The following is an 18,374-nucleotide window of genomic DNA, read 5'->3' on the forward strand; positions in this document are numbered from 1 at the left end:
AGTTTTATCACTCAATGTTTCTATCGACTTGGCTATCATTTGTTCTTCCTTGAAATAGCCCCTCTCCCAGGGAAATGAAGCATAGCAATTAAAGTAAAAGGGCGAAATTATATCAAGCAGCAATATTTTTATTAACTCAGTTCCTGAAACGGAACACGTAGGTCAGATTGTTCACAAATCCAAGGACTTCCTGATTAACTCAACTCCTACCAATAAGACAAGTAGCAGCAAGAGGAGGCTGTCATCACAGTTTCGGTGCCCCCCCACCCCAACACCAACACCACCATCGACTCCCCCAGTTGAGAAGTCGACACTTCCGCTGCTTTATTGCGGTCCGTGACGGAAGGGAACTTTTGTTTGGCAAGATTCAGTATCAGTAGAACGAAATGAGGATAAAGGCACCCAGAAGGAAGTGGAGCAGAAACTAAAGAGTGTGTGTCCAGTGTGTGGCGCTGATTGGGACAGCCCCCCCCCCCCATGAATAAGTCAGGATTCTTCCCTTGTCCAGGCTTTGTCCTCCCTGTCTTCTTGCCTCGTCTGTGTCTCCATTGTGCTGGGAGCAGATAGCGTAAGGATGATCCTATCATTTAGCTGGCGCTCTCACCTCAGATCTGCCGGCAAAGATAATTGTTTTCCAGACATGCACGGACAACACTCTTGGATTGTGCTTTGACATCTGGAGAAGGATCGCGTCATGTGTCAAGGTCGAGTCTCGTTCTTGATTGGTTTGTTAAAAGTTTCAGCGAGGTTTAAAACACCGATGCTGCGCTTCTCGTTCGATGTCAGACAGGAAGTCGTTTCCACGTATCCTTGACTCAGATTCCACTTCCGTCACACGGCTCCATCCGGTTCCAGATGCGGAAAGATCAAATCCCGTGCGAACTTTAGCCGACCTCTAAACATGACGAAAGATGGTGTTTTGACCTAGAACACGTAAAAAAAACACACACAAAAAGATCTCACAGGAGCTTAATCTAATCCAATTATTTGCTTTGGGTTTAGGCAGCTTTCCATCAACATTCACGAGGGATTAAACAATCAATACAACAATATGTATAGCGAGAGACTAAGGGTCTAACATGGCGCAGAAAACCTGAAATCTGAAACTCCTGTATCGTCAGGTATTTCTCTGAATCTGCAGCGTGACAGGAAGAACAAATCTGTCAAATGGACCGATAAAGTTATCAATCTACGAGAAAGAGTTTGGAGATCCGTCAATGATTTACCGTTTGCTTAATGCTCGGTTGTTAACGTCGCCTTTCATGTTTGTTTTCATTAGATAAGCAAATTGGGATCTTCCACCTGCCATCCACTGGGATCCAGGCGCTTGAGTCCTAAATGACAAGGTATGCTGTTGATTCCTTTCTTTATTACCGCAGTAACTGCAGCCTGCAGGCGCTGCAGCCGTTTAGTGAGCGGTAACACTTGAAATACGTCAGCAGTAGGCTGAACCTCTCGTGTGGGTTGGATTTTAGATCTATCTTCTATCCCAAGTCAGCGCCGCGGGAACTCCCAGATGTGACATTATTTTTTTTACGTCAAATTCTAGTTGACAAAACAAAAGCGGTGCCCCACCCTGATGTCGAATTACAAGACACACCTGTCAAACTTGCTCTTTGCGCATTCAGTCTTTCATTCATTCAGTCATCGCATTTTAAACCGATGAAAAGACACGCACGCCGTCGCAGATGAATAGTTATTTCAGACATTAAGCGTGGAATTCAGTGTATTTCAAAATGCTTTGGTGCAGAATGTGTTGATGTGTGTATGTCGGATTTCAGGTGTTGTGTTATTAATAGACATTTAAAACTATTGTGTGATTTATGAATATGATGGACTGAAGCTTGTCGCAGTAAAGATCAGCGTCGTTTGTGAACCGGCTGCCCGAAGGACGACATTTTAGACGAAAGGACGAAGGTGTCAAAACGTCCCCTCGGGGTTTCTGTTCTCTGGCAATGACACAAACTCATTAAGGCTCTTTTCTGACCCTCCAGAAAGCTCCTGCTATGTTATGAGTATCAGATTTCTATGTTTGTCTTTGTTAAAAGGTGTTCAACTCTGTCCTGCGAGATGCAAACATCTGAATTCACCAGGATACAGCAGCTAAAATCAGAATGTATCTCGCCTCTGTTTGGTCGGCTGCAGATCTCTAATCTCTTGGATTTATTTGCAGAAGGAGCTCTGGAGCCGGTCCATCTAGGTACATACGAGAGTTGCATAACAAAAATCAATAGTTAGCAAAAGCTGAAAAGATTATATTTACTTAAAATATGACAGTTGTGATGTGATTCTTCAGGCCTGAAAGTAAATTCTGCATAGACCAGCCACACACCCCCGGCAGTCCAGACGGCTCTTAGGGTCAGACTGTTAGAGGGCATCATTAGACGCACATGTCTTGTGACCCGGATAACAAGAATCGATGACACGAGGCTTTGTGTGTTGCTTCGCTGACAAAAACAGGTTTGTCTTTGCTTTCCTGCTGCGGGCATCGATCTACGTTTTATGCTCCGTTCTCTATTTTGTGTCTACGCTTTGGATTTACATCGGTTTCCTTTGCGTTACAGATCAAATAAAAGGTTAGGATTCTCAAGAATTTATCAGTTCCTGTCACAATTCAAAGCCAGAATGCAAAATGCATTACCTGGTGATAATTACAGGGTGTCACAAGAACACTTTCATCACAGGGAAATACATACCTGTCACTGACTAACAATCAGACAACAGAGTGAGAGAGAGCTGCAAAGCGTAAAGTGAACTCGCGTCCATCTTTCCCTGAGTTACACCGCCGTTACCCGCTTTAGAGTCGACTTTTTGTCTCCAAGCGGGCATTAAGGGATTGTGATCCACGTCCATATTTTCCAGTAAGCTAACAAGGGGGAATCTGGCAGTTGTCAGCATGGATGCTTGCCTCTGACCTGAATGTGTCTGACCTGGTTATTGAGACTCTGCAAACTGCATCTCTGTTTCCCGTCTGCTTCCTCCCTCGCATGAGACAAACACACAAACATGGTGTGCCTCTCAATTTGCCTCTAAATGAATTCAAAGAAAAGTCATATGTTACTTTTACTTTGAGCCGGATAAATCTAGATGTCTGTCCTGTTCCTTTGCCTTTTCTGTTGCCGACCGTCCGTTTCAGGAGCATCGATTCTGGAGCAATCAGCTCGGCAGCTCCTCTTCAGCTGAAAATGATTGGGAAACCAGCACAGAAATATTGCGACAGGAAGCTATTCCATCGCTTCTGAGAACATTTTGTGTCAGGTATTCTCTGGAATGGCGCGTCTGTTTAAAGTCTGGACTCAGGTCTTGTTAGTGTAATGTCGTTTAATGCGGACTAATGTCATTGTCGAGAATCTATCGTCTGCGTAAATGAATCTCAGGAGTTCGTTTTTATATAGAGCTCATATTTAATTAAGAACTTACTGGCAGGAGGGACGTTTGTGGAGGCTATTTATAACACGGCGAGGCAATCTCCCTCCTTACCCCGGGTAGGCCTCTACTAGAAAACAAGTCAGTTTATTTGTGCAGGTTTTCTTTTGATTCTCAAAGATTCTCATAGATGTCAAACTGGTTAAATTTAAGTATTAAAACCGTCCCGTTAACTCGACAAAATCTGCACACAGGACGTGGAGTCATTGTGAGAGAAGTGTTGCGAGGAAGGAGGAAGAAAAAGTGTCAGAGAACGAGAACGAGCCGCAGAAGACGGCCGGCTGGCGGTTGATGAAGCAGCGGGTTCATTCAATGAGACAGATCTGCTCTCTCTCAAGCACTGAGGTCTAGTAGCCCCCCCCCATCAATAAGAAGTATTGTCCTCTGCTGTGCACAGAATATCAAGCAGTTTAAATTATTCAAAAAGCCTTTGCTCAGAAAGTATTTCTGCAGTGACCAATGCCTGCAGGTGACCTTGTCTACTATTTAAATCAACACGGGACATGCATGTGCAAGAATCGACCTTCCCCATCGATATGTCGCTCTCTGGGATGGAGTTGTTTGGTTCGCATTGACGGCGGAATTGAGTTTGTGTTGGAGCGCTCGTCTCAGCAGACCCGTCGTTTTCACTTTTGACAGGAAGTGGCTTTCAGAGTCACAAGATACAGTCCATAAAAGGTCGTAGTTGTAGCTGTTAGCATAGGCGCTATTTGACACGGAAGTTGAACCTTGGCTTTTTCAGAGAAGCAGATCATTCATTGAGAGCAGCACACATTTTATTAATAACTGAGCCGTTCCAGCTCTGGTTTCTCAATGGTTTATTCATCTGGACACAGATGAGCGCAGCTGAGCCGCAGACGCTTCACGATCAGCTTCTGTCGGTCACTCACAGATCAGCTGACTGCAAACTATCCCGTGTGACAAATATGTGAAGGAAACAACAATAAAATCCTCATCAATCATGTTTTTTCGTCTCTTTCTTTGGTTTGCATTGCGCAGACAGTGCGGCGATGCCGTCGCCTCGCTCTACATATTTTATACATCCTGACATTTCAATGCTAAACGAATTGTCGGACAGACCGCTAGCAGCTTACAGTAAAGGTCACAAGATAAACACGCTTATTAATCCCCTCTATGAAAGAGGGGACGTGACCTTTGGAGATGGACCGGCTCATTCCTGGTCTTTGTCATCCTCTGGAAGGGGGGTCAACGACATCTCCGTAACCTCAAAGTTGTGAAGGTCTTAACAAACGAAGTTAAAATCAGAGCGTTCTTGTTCGCCTTTGGCTCAGGAACCGACGGGGGAATTAAACACTAAAGTAATTATTATTGTCGTCTCAAAGGGATTTGAGATGAAGGTTTGAGAAAGTTTGAAATGCTTACAGCGCTCAGATTAAAAGAGCGAATAAAACGCATTTGATGGCTAAATGAATGGCTTGTTGACATGTGTGCAAACCTCATATCACAGGACAAATTTTCCGTCCCGTTTTGAGTCCGTAACTCCTCCAAACTTGAAGACAGCGTTAAATGTTAAAGGAAGGCTGGAAGCTGTTTTGGTGCATTGAAATCATTATTGTTTTTTATGTATGTGGGACTAGAACGAAGCCAAACTTGCTCAAACGTCATTGTAAACCACCAGACTCGTGGCTTTAGCGGGGTGGGGGGCTGTGTGTGTGGGAAGGCTTCTGTGGGTATCGGTGGAAGCCTTAGAGGAGATAAAGACCTGCCTGTGAGCATTTTCTCTGGGAATAATAAATTGTTTGATCTCGTCAAGCGCATCAGTATTTTCAGCCTAATGATGCGCTCATCGTTTTTAATGCGATCCCGAACAACAGCTGCTATTTGTCCTAGAGATAAAGCATCAGTTGTTGTTTTTTAACAGCTGTATGCACATATGAATGAAAAGTCGGGCGAAGTTTTTGCAGTCAAGCTTTGTGTTACCTAAACATATGCGGCTGTGGAGGAATTTGCGTCGGCGACTTGTAAACGCTCGAATGATCGGTCGGGCGATGCGTCGGCTCAGGGGAGAAAATCGCGATTATGCCGTTAAAAGGCGCGTTGTGTTTGTCGGGGGATCGGATTCCTCAACCCTCATTTCACCGGGATTGAAAAGAAAACAATCCTGGTTTTGTTTTCTGTCATCATGCAAGACCACTGAGACCAAAAGACTGCTGGTGAGAACCAAAACCAGCAGGGCAGTAAAACTGGAACTTCAGGTTCCACCGATCTGCCTGTTCAGATGCTGGCATGGGGGGTTGGGGGGCGTCGTCTTTCTGCTTATTTCAGCTGTTTCCTGCCGTTGTCTCTGGATTAGATTGGGTATGCGCGGATCGCCTCTTAGGTTCAGTTTTCAAGTCGTGCTGCGAGGAAAAGCCCCGCGACGCTAACGTCTAAAAATAAAGACGGCACCCATGTGCTTCCGAGCGCTCGTTTTCGAGGCTGTGGAGACTTTGCCCGTGTGTGTGTGTGTGTGTGTGTGTGTATGTGTGCGTTGATGTGTGTGTGTGTGTGTGTGTGTGTGTGTGCGTTTAGACAACTGCTGAACTGCTGTCCTCTTTACTCAATATCCCGCTGCATTATTGAGCAGCAGTTCCCCCGGCGTGCCAGCTGGAGGTGAATTTGATGCGGGTAATGAGGCGCCCTGAGGAAAGGCCTCTCTAAGGACCGGGTGATGTTCTCACCCTCCACCTCACAACGCAAACAGAGTTTCTGTTAACTCCGGATGGATGTGAACTTTCTAATTTCCATGATATTGGGGCTGTATTTCATATATGTGATCAAAACAGCAGCATCCATTGCAGGGGTGTTAAACTCATTTTCACCGAGGGCCACATCAGTATAACGGCTGTCCTCAAAGGGCCAGATGTAACTAATAAATGTAGGTAAATGTAACTCAATTTAATGTAAAATAAGTGTAACTACTCCTTAATGTTGAATTTATTACTTATTAAAGTTACAAACGTTATAGTTTGATAATTGCTCTGTTATAACATAAATCCTTTTACAATGTTAAAATGGGCTTAGTTACTGCATTGTGGGAAATTACTTTTTTTTAATTTAAAAAGGCACACTTTTGACCTACCGGTATTTATTTTTAGACACTCTGCTGACAATCTCGCGGGGCCACGTGAGATGATGTGGCGGGCCACATTTGGCCCCCGGGCCTTGAGTTTGACACATGTGCTGTAGAGAATCAAAGAGTGTCAGGTGGCCGTAAAGGTAGACGTGTGTTTGCACACCAGAAGGTAATTCCGCAGTAGTGTGTTATCTTATTACGGTGAGCTGCAGAAGAAGAATGCACTTAAAAGGTTGTGTAACTTGACTTAAGATTATTTATTAACCAGGAAAATGGTGTGAATGCACAGAGGAGTTGTTTTTTTGTTTTGTTTTTTCACCCGTTTGCATATTTTTGATCCGTCGGTTACTGACGGTAAAGAGGATCTCCACGGGAAAAGGACGTGATCCCATTTGAGAGGAGTTTAAGCTGCATTACAGGACGAGTGAGATGATGAGCCCGAAGCCAACTGGCGCGCTGCCCTGCATTGAGGAAGTGACTTTTTATTTCCTCTTCCTCCAGACCGAGGCAATTCGAGCAGCGTCCCGCAGACTCTGCAGGATGTTGCGTGTTTTTCCTTCTTCCCCCTACGTTTGTTGTTGTTGGTCCGACGTTTCGCTTCCATCGGCACCAAACGCTCCTTTCATGGGGACTCCCGATCACGTTCTGCCGTAACAACCAGGCGACTACGATTTGGCTATAAATAACAGAGAAACGTAGGGGTTTCGTTTCCGCTTGCACAAAACATACATGTGCACACAGATGGACAAACACAAACACAACTGCGGCGACAACGCAGGAAGCGTTTTCAATAGTTTGTGCGCTTTTGTGGTGAACAAACCGAACGAGATGGACTACAAAAGAGTTGGAGTTAGTGGTTTTTGAAGCGGAGAGACTTTAGAAACTACCAATTAGTCCTAAATTCACTGAATGACCCAGAAACAGACCCGTATCTGCCGTGGGGGGCCCCACCGACCTTTTCGGAAAAAAACACAACAATGTCAAAGTGTGTGTCTCTTTCAGAGTTCTCATCCAGTAAGGTTTGTCTCAGATCTCCTGGTTTAGAGGCCCCTCTGTCCGGCCTTTCTACCGGGAGTCTCCATAGTAACGGCGCTGACCCGGGAGGTGCTTAAGTTACCTGGAGAGGAGTTGTGACAGGGAAGTGGTTCTACCAGTTGAATAAAGTGGGATTATGTGACCGGCCTGCCCTCTGGACTATTCCTTTCACACAAGGAAGCCACAAGGATCGTTGCCAAGCTGCAGAGTCACATGTCCACCATTCACACCATCCCAGACACACTTTCAAACGTCTGAGTAAAGTACAGCGAGCTTTTTTAAACACCGATTTAAAAGACTCAGAAAAAGAAAATGTCACGCAGGAGCTTAACATGTCTGAGAATCTCTGTTGCATGTTTTTAACTTCCCGGGTTCAGGAGTCTGACGGAGGATCATTCCAGTAACATGTAGGTCAGGGGATAAGCCAGTGTTGTGGGCAGCGAGGTTCTCATTAGTGTTCCGGCCTAGCGGATCTCTTTACTGAGAGGCGGGGGGCCGGTTCAGCCACTCCGACCGCCAGATCTAGCGGTGCTGTGGTCGGGTTGGATTTTTCTCTTTATTGTCCTTAAAGTGAAACTCTGTCTGAAAGTAAAACAACAGCAAAGCAGCCGAAAAAAATAAATTTACACAGTCGTTTATCATCAATTCGCAGATGATGTCGTTCTGTTACCGGCTGTCAACTTTTAAGTCGACCAGACTGACAGTTCTAGCTGTACTTTGAGTTAAGTGCTGTTTGCAAAACATTAGCAGCATGCTAACATGCTAAAATACGACGTTAGAACCCATCCTCGAAATGTAACATGCTCCCCCCCCTCCCCATGCTTTATCAGCTCCTGCCTTCACTGCTGTTTTCTTGCTGTTGGCCTCGTCTCCCTGTCGACCCGCATCACGCTCCCTCTTCCTCCGGTCCTCCTCCTCCTTCTCCTCCACCTCCTCCCACTCTGGACGGCATGCATCATCCATATGCTCAGCACTTGCAGTTGTTGGACAGGCGGGGGGGGTTGAACAGAGCCAAGCCCTCTGTCATCCCCTCTTGTTGATAGACCAGATTACTCACTAAGAGTATTTATACAAGAGCTGCCTATTGCTATGGCGAAGGGTGCGTGGGAGGCGGAGAGTTCCTCTCTCGTGCATACCTATCGTTGAAAAGAGCTGCAGATAGGAGCGTCCACCCATCGGTCCTCCTTCCAGTCGACTTTTGGACGCGTTTGAAAAGCTCCTCGCCTCGTTGTTATGAAAGTACCCAACGCCCGTTTGAGCTCGATTTCGACGTTTTTTGAGCAGTGTGACCGGTGGGTTCGAATTGTGAGGAGCCGGAAAAAGGATACAAACGATAACGAAGACAACGGTCGGTTTATATCGAAACAAGTTTATGAGCTGACGCCCACATCGGCTCAGGGCCGTCGCAACTCCTCAGCTCGGATGGAGTCCGGATCGGCCGCGAGCGCAGGATTCTTAGATTACAGGCTGCGGTTGCGCTTAGATTAAGACCAGGGGGAGGAAAAGTCACATTCTCTGCATGCTCCGAGTAACAAAGCCCCCTTTTGATCGGGACGCATTCCATATCCCAATCCTGTAGTTGCTCGACCGGAGCTGGAAGCGTTAAACTTGTGCTGCGTTTAAGGACACAGCTCCTCCTCTTCATCACCAACTCCCATCCAGATTAAAAGATGAAAAGATTTCCCGGCTTTTTATTGCCCTTTTATTTTGTAATGAGTTTAAAACAAGCGGAGGGCGAGGATTTCCAAAAGTCATGACTAATTCACGGCCTGTAAAAAAAAGTATTAAAGCGGTTACTTTTTCTGTTACGAGTTTTTTGTCATTTGCAGTTCCCCCCCCCCCGTTTCCATGGTTACAGCTCAGTGGTTGGTTTTGTTTGCAGGGCAGATCTAATACTTTCAAGTTTCTACACACAACAGCCAAACACTGAAGTAGTTACTTCTTTTACGTAGGAACTTTTATCTCATCTGATTTCATTTCCATCGTCACGCGTTCGGCTTCGTTCTGTGGCGTTTATCTCAGATCCATCCTCCATGTTTCCTCCCCCACACACACACACACACACACACACACACACACACACACACACACACACACACACACACAAAACGGGATTAGGAACTTTTGGGAGATTTAAAAACACTCATTCCCTGACTGGCCTTTGCTGGTGATCACCTATAATCTTTATGCAAATGTGAGCTCACCCCAGCAGCGTGACACTTTGGAGGACGTAATAGGATTGCGTGATGAACCCCACAGATGTTTTGAAAGTTTCCCACCACAGCGTTGAAGAACAGTTGTGAAGCTTCCTTTACTTTTACGTCAGATTCTGAGTGATATTTGTAGAGACGCGCCTCTCAACAAACTAAAACCTTCAGTTATGGAACAGTAAAAAAAAAATTTAAAAAAAAGGGAACAAAGCTGATCAGGGTGAAAAAAAAAAAAGCACAAACCTCCTGCAGCCTTCCAGGAAATCCAGATTTATCGGAAATTAAAATGCCAAAAGGCATGCAGTAACAGAACTGAGAGGAGAGCCTAAAAACACGACTTCAGATCGAGGCCTCTTAATGTGTGTTCACTTTTTGCATCCTAACATTTGAAACTGCCATGAACCCACACCTCCGTGGGCTCCCCTCTAATCCTCTCCGCCTTTCGTCTGCTCTCCATCCCAGTGCCTGAGGATGTCCAAGCGGAGCCTGTTTGTGCGTCTGGTGCCGTGCCGCTGTTTGCGTGGCGAGGAGGAGGCGGTGACATCGCTGGACTACTCCCACTGCAGCCTGGAGACGGTTCCTAAGGAGATCTTTAGCTTTGAGAAGACCCTGCAGGAACTCTACCTCGATGCCAACCAGATCGAGGAGCTGCCGAAAGTAAGGACACAAGCGCACAAAGGGGACCGAATGTCCAGTCGCTTTCCGCCGGATTAGTTTGTCCCTCATGGCGAGTTTTGACAATAACTGTCCAAAACGATGCCGTTTTTAAACGTGTTTTATGATGTGTTAATCTCTTCTCTCTCTCCAACAGCAACTGTTTAACTGCCAGCTACTCCATCGTCTGAGCATGCCAGATAATGACCTATCGGTGTTGCCAGCAGCAATCGCAAACCTCATCAATCTCAGGGAGTTGGACGTCAGCAAAAACAGTAAGTGTGGACGTATTTCTCCGCCCGTCTTCGTTCCCCTCAGACCGTCTCAGGTGGGTTTTCCAATATCCTCGCACGTCTGCCGTCGCCATCGCCAAAGCGAAGTCATCTGAAAACGCGCGTGCCAGGGAAAAAAAGTTGCGCAACTGATCCATGCGTTTTAGATCGATGAAGATAATCCGAAGCGAAACTCCACTCCACGGGGGTGATTCATTTATCGCGTTACGCCAGAGCGCCGCATGAGTGACAAACCGATACGACGGACAAAAAGAGGCGGACGTGCTCAGACCTGCAGCGCCTCAGATGCACGGCCGAACGATGCTCCTCTCGCACAAACTTTGCAAATGCTTCCACGCTGCAAGAAAGCGTCGAGTCTGCAGATTGCCGGGCGAGATGGACGACGGGCGCTGTAACCTTGAAACTTGGCAGAACGGAGAAGCGGCGAGCGGAGGGAGGTCAAACAGGTAGTTCTGTTATAAATGAAACGAGCGCGGATACAGCCTCCATTAAACAAACGCTGAAGGATGTGGTGGCGCTTCCATGAACCACAGCTCCGCGCGCCGTGTTGACATTAAAAGGAGCACTCTGCGCTAAGTGTTGCGGACACTAGACAAAAGCAGGGGGGGGGGCAATACGCCAGTCAAAAACACACGATCCAGGAACTTCCCTGACTCAACACGGACGTCTTTATGCGCTTCTTCATTTTTTTTTTTTTTCTGCTTCTGACTCACTCGTCTTCCTCTCATCCTTCTAGGCATCCAGGAGTTTCCAGAGAACATCAAAAATTGCAAAGCCCTAGCTGTCGTGGAAGCCAGCGTCAATCCCATATCCAAGTGAGTCCCCTCCCATCCTCACTCGTTAAATCCGTTTTGGGCTTCTCGTCGCAGAAGCGTCGTCTCCTTTCATTATCCCGGCGTCGCCGCAGCAGCAGCGTTGGTGTGACTGTTTTGTTTTTTTTCTCCTACGTGTTGCCAGACTCCCTGAAGGCTTCACCCAGCTCCTGAGCCTGACGCAGCTCTACCTGAACGATGCCTTCCTGGAGTTTCTACCCGCCAGCTTTGGCAGGTCAGTCCATTCTCCGGTATCGGGGAGGTCGGAGCAGGAACTAAATGTTCAGACTTCACGCTCACCTGAAGCGATTCTGACATTTATTGTTAAAGTTAATCCACAATGAAGATTCGGTGAAGCAGAAACTTCTCTCTGGATGAGTCGAGAACAAAAAGAGAGCGACTACGGTTGGGCTTCACAAGTTTTAGATTCTGACTTTCTGGTTCCCGTTCCCCGATCCGTCACGCTCTACTTGATCTTGTAGTTTACGTAACGTCGAGCCTTCTGATTAAGCAAAACACGTGACATTTAGCTGCCCAATTATTCACCACACAGACCCACTCTGACCGCTCGGCCTACATGTGCTTCCTTGCGGTCACGTTACGGCAGGAAAGAACGTTCCGTTTGACGCCAAAGGCTATAAATAGATGAAATAAACCGTTGTGTTAATTCTGTTATTCTAACGTTCTTTTTCTGGGTTGCAGGTTGACTAAACTGCAGATCTTGGAGCTGAGGGAGAACCAGTTAAAGATGTTGCCAAAGTGAGTTCGAACAATAAAACGCAGGATGATTTTCATGTAAAAGGAACTCCGCCTCTGCGTTTGCGTCACAAAGCATGTCAGGACTTTTTTTTTTTAAAAATCTTTATTTTTATTTTACCCTCACTTCCTCCTTCCTTCCCTCCTCCGTCTCGCCTCTTCGTTTTATCAGCGTGGATTCATGCACCACACCTCCAACTGTTCGATTCCGCCTCGTTACGTAAGAATCCCCGTTTTTTTTTTTTTTTTTTCTCGCCTGCTTGCCGCGGCAGGTTTTATAATCGCCTGCCGAGACGGTGTTTTGGTCGCATCGCGCTGGGACTGAACTCCTGCTTTCTCTTTCATCTCTCACGCTTCACTCGGCCCCCCATCCTTCCATTTCATATCCTTCCCATTTTTCCAGCGCAAAAACATTTTCCTATTTCCCTTATTCATACCCTCCCCTCCAGCTGAGTTTCCTTTGTTATCTCGCTCGCTTCCTTCTCGCCGAGTTTTCCATCAGCAGGGCGAGCGGGGAGCGGCGCTGCAGCTCGGAGCTCGTCCTCTCCTCTCCCTCTTGTTTATGTGACAGAGGCCAGACCTGTTAAAGGCTGGAGCCCCGACAAAAGAAAAGGACTAATGATCGGGAAGGTTGCCAGAGCAACACACAAGCATTTCAGAGATGTAAACAAATGTGTGCGTGCACAAAAGGGCCGCAGCAGAAGCCTTTTCAGGGCTTCCACATTGAAAGCGCAGCGAGCACATGCACCCGCCCGATGTTGCCCTGTGATTTAAAAAGAATGACGCTGTGTTCCTGGGAACCCGGCGGTCATAAGACTCCGTTCATGTTCTTCTCCGGTCGAGCCGGATTTGTAGACGAGCTGGCAGAGTTCGCCCCGATCCACTCACATGGTCGGGCCGCCGGTGCTCCTGCCAACTCCCATGCAAAAGAAAAAAGAAAAAAAGCGACAAAGCTCAAGCACACGGACACGATTGCTTTCATGTTGCACCAAGCACTAAAAATAAATCACCAAAAGGAGAAAAATATATTTATATTTATATGTTCTTTATTAGGAGCGCAGAGGAAGGTGTCTCGCTCCTTGTTTTTAGGTGAACTCCCCGCTGTGAAAGGAACATCGTATCTGTTCCCAAACAGGAACCCGTCGCCTCCAACAGCGTGGAAAATTATGAAAACACTCGAGTAATGGATATATTTTTGACCCACCGTATGGATTCTCCAAATATTTTTGAGGAGTTTCAAAACAGAGACTCGCTTTTTTTCCATTTAGCTTTTTGGAATCAGTCTGATGTTGTTAAAGCGTTAAAATCAGCAACGGTAATAAACCAGTAAGCATGATGGAGATGTATCCACCGCTGCAAGGATGGGAGGAACGCCTTGTGAATATTTCCCTGGTGATCGGTTAAAACGTGGTGAAAACTGCGAGCGGCCCAACGGTTCTGCTTTTTATCTGCGTGTTTACAGTAGAGCAGGGAATGTGAGACTGTGACCCGAATGTGGGGAGAAAACTCTGGAGCGAGGCTTAGGGCGAGCATACGTCACATTTTCCATTATTTAAAGCATATTTCTGCCACGCCTGAACTCAACAAGATATTTATTTCCTCATGAAATTTATTCTGAGGAGAGGTGCCAAAGGCAGAAAAACGTGCATCAGACCCACAAAGTAGAAACTGAACGATCTTTCTTGGGAGTTTCAAGGCATGCGGCCCCCGTTTTTTTTAGAATTTTAAACTAAGATGATCACCTCGATCCTTTTTAAAAAAAAAATTTTGTTGAAATTAGAGCGCTTTTCTTTTCCCGATCTGACTCCCCATCTGAATGTGTGTGTACAGAAGCATGCAGAAGCTCACGCAGCTGGAGAGGCTGGACCTGGGGAGTAATGAGTTCACTGAAGTGGTGAGTGTCTGTCTGTCCAGGCCTGGGGCTGGCTCACCTTTCTGATGGTGACCCCCACACACACACACACACACACCCTCAGTCCCATCATGCCTTCATCTGCTGGTTTTTCTTCTCCAGGATGTTTGAAATGCTGACTTTTAATTACTTCTCTCTGAACTGGGATGATGATTAAATTTGATTTAAATTATTCTTCTTTACCCCCCACCCCCCCAGCCTGAGGTGATGGAGCAGCTGAGTGGAATCAAGGAGCTGTGGATGGACGGGAACAGACTGACGTTCCTACCTGGGGTATGAATCCGTCACCCCCATCCTTCCATTCTTTTTTTTTTTTTTCCCAACAAAAATGTCTGTTTCAGTTTCCATCAAACGGAGCTGCAGCGTAGAACCGATTCTCTTATCAGACGAGCATAATTAGACGCTTTTACCCAACAATTTGCACATTTTAGATGAACATATGCTCCAAAAAAAACCTTGCAGCTGGGAAGTAATTAATTTCCTGGAATGAATTCATTTCTAATGATGTTTGCGACAGCCGGAATACATTATAACGTAGATGAATCCGTCCCAGTGGCCGGATGTGTTCTAAACGGGTCATGATTAAAGCATGAGGACGTTTTTAAGCATTTTAAACGAAGACATCAAGCAGAAACTCGTGTTTTGAGTGCCGTTAAGTCCGGCGCTCAACACCGTTGAGGATCCAGAGATGTGATTGGACACTGAGTTTCTTGTCCCGCCTCCCACCTGTGCAGACGCTGGGGATGCTGAAGCAGCTGTCGTACCTGGACGTGTCCAAGAACAACCTGGAGATGGTGGACGAGCAGATCTGTGGCTGCGAGAGTCTGGAGGACCTTCTGCTTTCCAACAACGCCCTCACACAGCTGCCAGGCCTCATTGGTAATGACTACACATCATACACACACATACACACACACACACACACACACACACACACACACACACACACACACACACACACACATGTTTATCTTTTTAGATAACAATTCTAAGGACAGTTTCCATCATAAGAACTAATGATCATCACATCCAGACGATCCTGGATGCCCCCGCACAGCCAGGGTTGATTTATTCCTGGACTGATTACTGTATTGATGACACCATTAATTGACCCGTTGAACTGCTGTAACGGATATTCCTCTTTGTTGTGCAACAACCAGAGAAAAATCAGTAACTGCCCTGAAGTGCATCGCCATAACCGCCTCCCTCTTCCTCCTCCTCTGGCTGTAGGCTCGCTGAAGAAGCTGACCACACTGAAAGTGGACGAGAACCAGCTGATGTACCTGCCGGACTCCATCGGAGGGTGAGCTTCAGTGTCGGCGAACCCCGGAGCTCGTTTTGAATTAGATGAATTAGATTTCCCATCAGATGTGACGCATCACGGTGCTTCAACTGGTTTGTTTTAACGCTAATGGCGCTGAGTAGCTGCATTGCTTCATGGGAAGTGAGACAGATCACAACAAGTGTGTATCATCTTAATTCCAAGACAGGATTTTATCTTAACAAGCTGATTACGAGCCGCTGCTTTTATTTGTCCCATTGATGTTCCGTTTTATTTCTCCCTGTTTTATTTGATCCCTTTTAGCAGAAATGGGTCAGATCCAACATTTTCAGTTCGGTGACACTTGAATCGAGTCGCGAGGCTCTTTTCATCCCGATCCCCAGAGCGCGTCTGCATTTTTCATTCAGCAGAAAGCCCCAGCTGCACAGCGTCAACGCGGCTCCGCTTTAAAATGCCGCTGCTGTAAACGACGTCCCAGCCAAGCTTTTAAGATGCATCAGAGCTCTTGTAAACGTCTCCTCGTGCTTCACTGATACCGAACACATCGTCGCCGATTCGCGTGAGAGGTGCTCCGTCTGAGAGGGTTCGCCGTGATTTTTATTTCCCATCGGAGTTTTCTACAACCGGTTTCACCCATCATCCGAGCCGTGGCGTTCATCCGGTTCTGCGCTATCGATTGAAATCTTCTCTCCGCTCCAGGCTGACGTCTCTGGACGAGCTGGACTGCAGCTTCAACGAGATCGAGGCCTTGCCCCCGTCCGTCGGCCAGTGCGTCAACATCCGAACCTTCGCCGCCGATCACAACTTCCTGGTGCAGCTTCCTCCTGAAGTGAGTTACGCTCGCCGGCATGTGTGTGTGTGTGTTTCGGGAAGGTGTTGTGTGTCATTTCACTTCTCCGACACCTAATCCGGTCGGCTGGCTTCTTTCCCCGGTTTCTTTCCCTTCACAGATGGGCAGCTGGAAGAACGCCACCGTGCTGTTCCTGCACTCCAACAAGCTGGAGTCTCTGCCGGAGGAGATGGGCGACATGCAGAAGCTGAAGGTCATCAACCTCAGCAACAACAAGTGAGTCCGGACTGAAAGCGTCTTCATTCTAGGGGTCGGTTTGTCTAGTTGTGGGTGCAAAATGACTGAATATCTGCGTTGTTTTTTTTTTTTGTCCTGCTGCAGGTTAAAGAACATCCCTTACAGCTTCACTAAACTGAACCAGATGACTGCGATGTGGCTGTCTGAAAACCAGGTGAGATCACATTTATAATGTATGAACAACGAGCGTGAGACCGCTGCGTGTTCCGAAGCTGCTAAAAACGGCGCCGGAGTTTGTGACATTCGGCTGTAAAATAAGCCAGCTGGGCAAAAGAAGTCGCTCACGGAAAGAAAAAAAAAAAGATCCACCTTTCACATACTTGTGACCAGCCTCAGGTTTCCAAAGCTGAGAAGTAAAGTTGTGTCTGAAAAAGGGGAAAAAAATCTCTGCATCAATGTGTTGACTCTTCCTGCATCTAAAATCAATCATTCCTGCATTTTTGTTCGGTTCTCGGTTGAACTATTAAAAGGGTTTAGTCAAATGCTGTGACCAATTGTCGCTGGAAAACCAGGGCAGAGCTGCAGCTGGAGACATTCCTTCATGTTCAGTTACACATCTTTCCTCCTGCTTCGATACTTTTAACCAATAGCCGATACTGATCGTTTCCACAACCTTATGGATGAATAATTGCTAATCTTTTAGACAAATTATAACAAAGGAAGCCCTGTCAGGGCGTCTGTGGCATTTCCTGTCTGTCTCCTCCCACCTGACACGGACACGTCTGCAGTCAACCGACGTCTGGCTGATTTATTGGTTGCGTCTCGATTTTCGACAGGAAACCACACAGACAGGCGTCAGGGTCATGTGATCAAGGTGCTCGACTTTGTTCAAGAGCAAGAACGACTAAACACACACACACACCACACTAATAATCCGATGTTTTTGTCATGATAAATCAGTTTTTTATCTTATTGTGATGCTCTAAAGTTACTGTACGTATACAGTATTTTCTGCACTATAAGGCGCATCTGATTACAAGGCACACCTTCGATGAATGACCTATCCTAGAACTGTTTTCATATACAAAGCGCACTGGTTTATAAGGCGCACTGTCAGTTTTTGAGAAAATTAAAGGCAGTATGCGGAAAATACTGTACATATATGTGATATTTATGATTGGGGTGGAGCTACAGCTGTGATAGTTTTATGATAGCCTTCATCGAGGCAGAGGAGGAAGATCTGTGAAGGATTTCTGGGTTCATCCACACAACGTTGGTTAATAACGGTCCCGTCTAATCGACTCTCGTGTCCCGCAGTCGAAGCCGCTGATCCCCCTCCAGAAGGAAGAGGATCCAGAGACGCACAAAACCGTCCTGACGAACTACATGTTCCCCCAGCAGACCCGGGCCGAGGACTGTGAGTACCTGCTCATCCATTCCTCGTTTGTATTCTCCCGTATGGCAAAACCACCTGACCTATCCAGGACCCGGTAACCCGAGACAGGAGCTGCAGGAGGAACTCGAGTCGCCATCTCCTTGTAAAGCATCTGTTGGTCGGGTCGGGTCTCCTGTTACCGCAGACAGCTCGCCGTGACCTCGATGCACCTTTAGCTGCAGGGTAATTAGGAGTACACGCTGCAGAGCTACAAGTCAGCGTGCGTACGTTACGGCCCGACTGCGATCGGCTTTACAACTTTGTAGATTGGGGGGATTCACAGTGAGCGTGTCACTCCATCCGGCGCGCGGCGACTCCGCTTGTAGACGAGTTCCTCTTATGGTCTATTCTTGGCTGATGTCAGCTCAGCGTGAGTCGCAACACCGCTGTGGTTTTCTTACTTTCCACAGCACACCATTATCTCAAGCACTAAATAAATAACCTACACAAAGCTCA

The 18,374-nt window shown here is 46.7% G+C and overlaps 1 protein-coding gene across 3 annotated transcripts in view; it reads left to right on the forward strand.

The window, feature by feature from the left end:
* Positions 1-18,374, forward strand: part of erbin (erbb2 interacting protein) — a 32,076-nt gene that overhangs the window by 6,453 nt on the left and 7,249 nt on the right. For all 3 annotated transcript variants that reach the window (XM_068334772.1, XM_068334771.1, XM_068334773.1), the window contains exons 2-15: positions 1,280-1,346; positions 10,210-10,404; positions 10,559-10,676; positions 11,431-11,509; positions 11,652-11,741; positions 12,209-12,265; positions 14,093-14,156; positions 14,373-14,447; positions 14,909-15,053; positions 15,405-15,477; positions 16,156-16,285; positions 16,407-16,522; positions 16,628-16,697; positions 17,801-17,900. In XM_068334772.1, the coding sequence (XP_068190873.1) occupies positions 10,219-10,404; positions 10,559-10,676; positions 11,431-11,509; positions 11,652-11,741; positions 12,209-12,265; positions 14,093-14,156; positions 14,373-14,447; positions 14,909-15,053; positions 15,405-15,477; positions 16,156-16,285; positions 16,407-16,522; positions 16,628-16,697; positions 17,801-17,900 (1,303 nt within the window). In that variant the 5' untranslated portion in view covers positions 1,280-1,346; positions 10,210-10,218. The remainder of the gene's footprint in view (positions 1-1,279; positions 1,347-10,209; positions 10,405-10,558; positions 10,677-11,430; positions 11,510-11,651; positions 11,742-12,208; positions 12,266-14,092; positions 14,157-14,372; positions 14,448-14,908; positions 15,054-15,404; positions 15,478-16,155; positions 16,286-16,406; positions 16,523-16,627; positions 16,698-17,800; positions 17,901-18,374) is intronic.

This window comes from Antennarius striatus, chromosome 15 (assembly GCF_040054535.1).
Source record: "Antennarius striatus isolate MH-2024 chromosome 15, ASM4005453v1, whole genome shotgun sequence".
NCBI lineage: Eukaryota > Metazoa > Chordata > Actinopteri > Lophiiformes > Antennariidae > Antennarius > Antennarius striatus.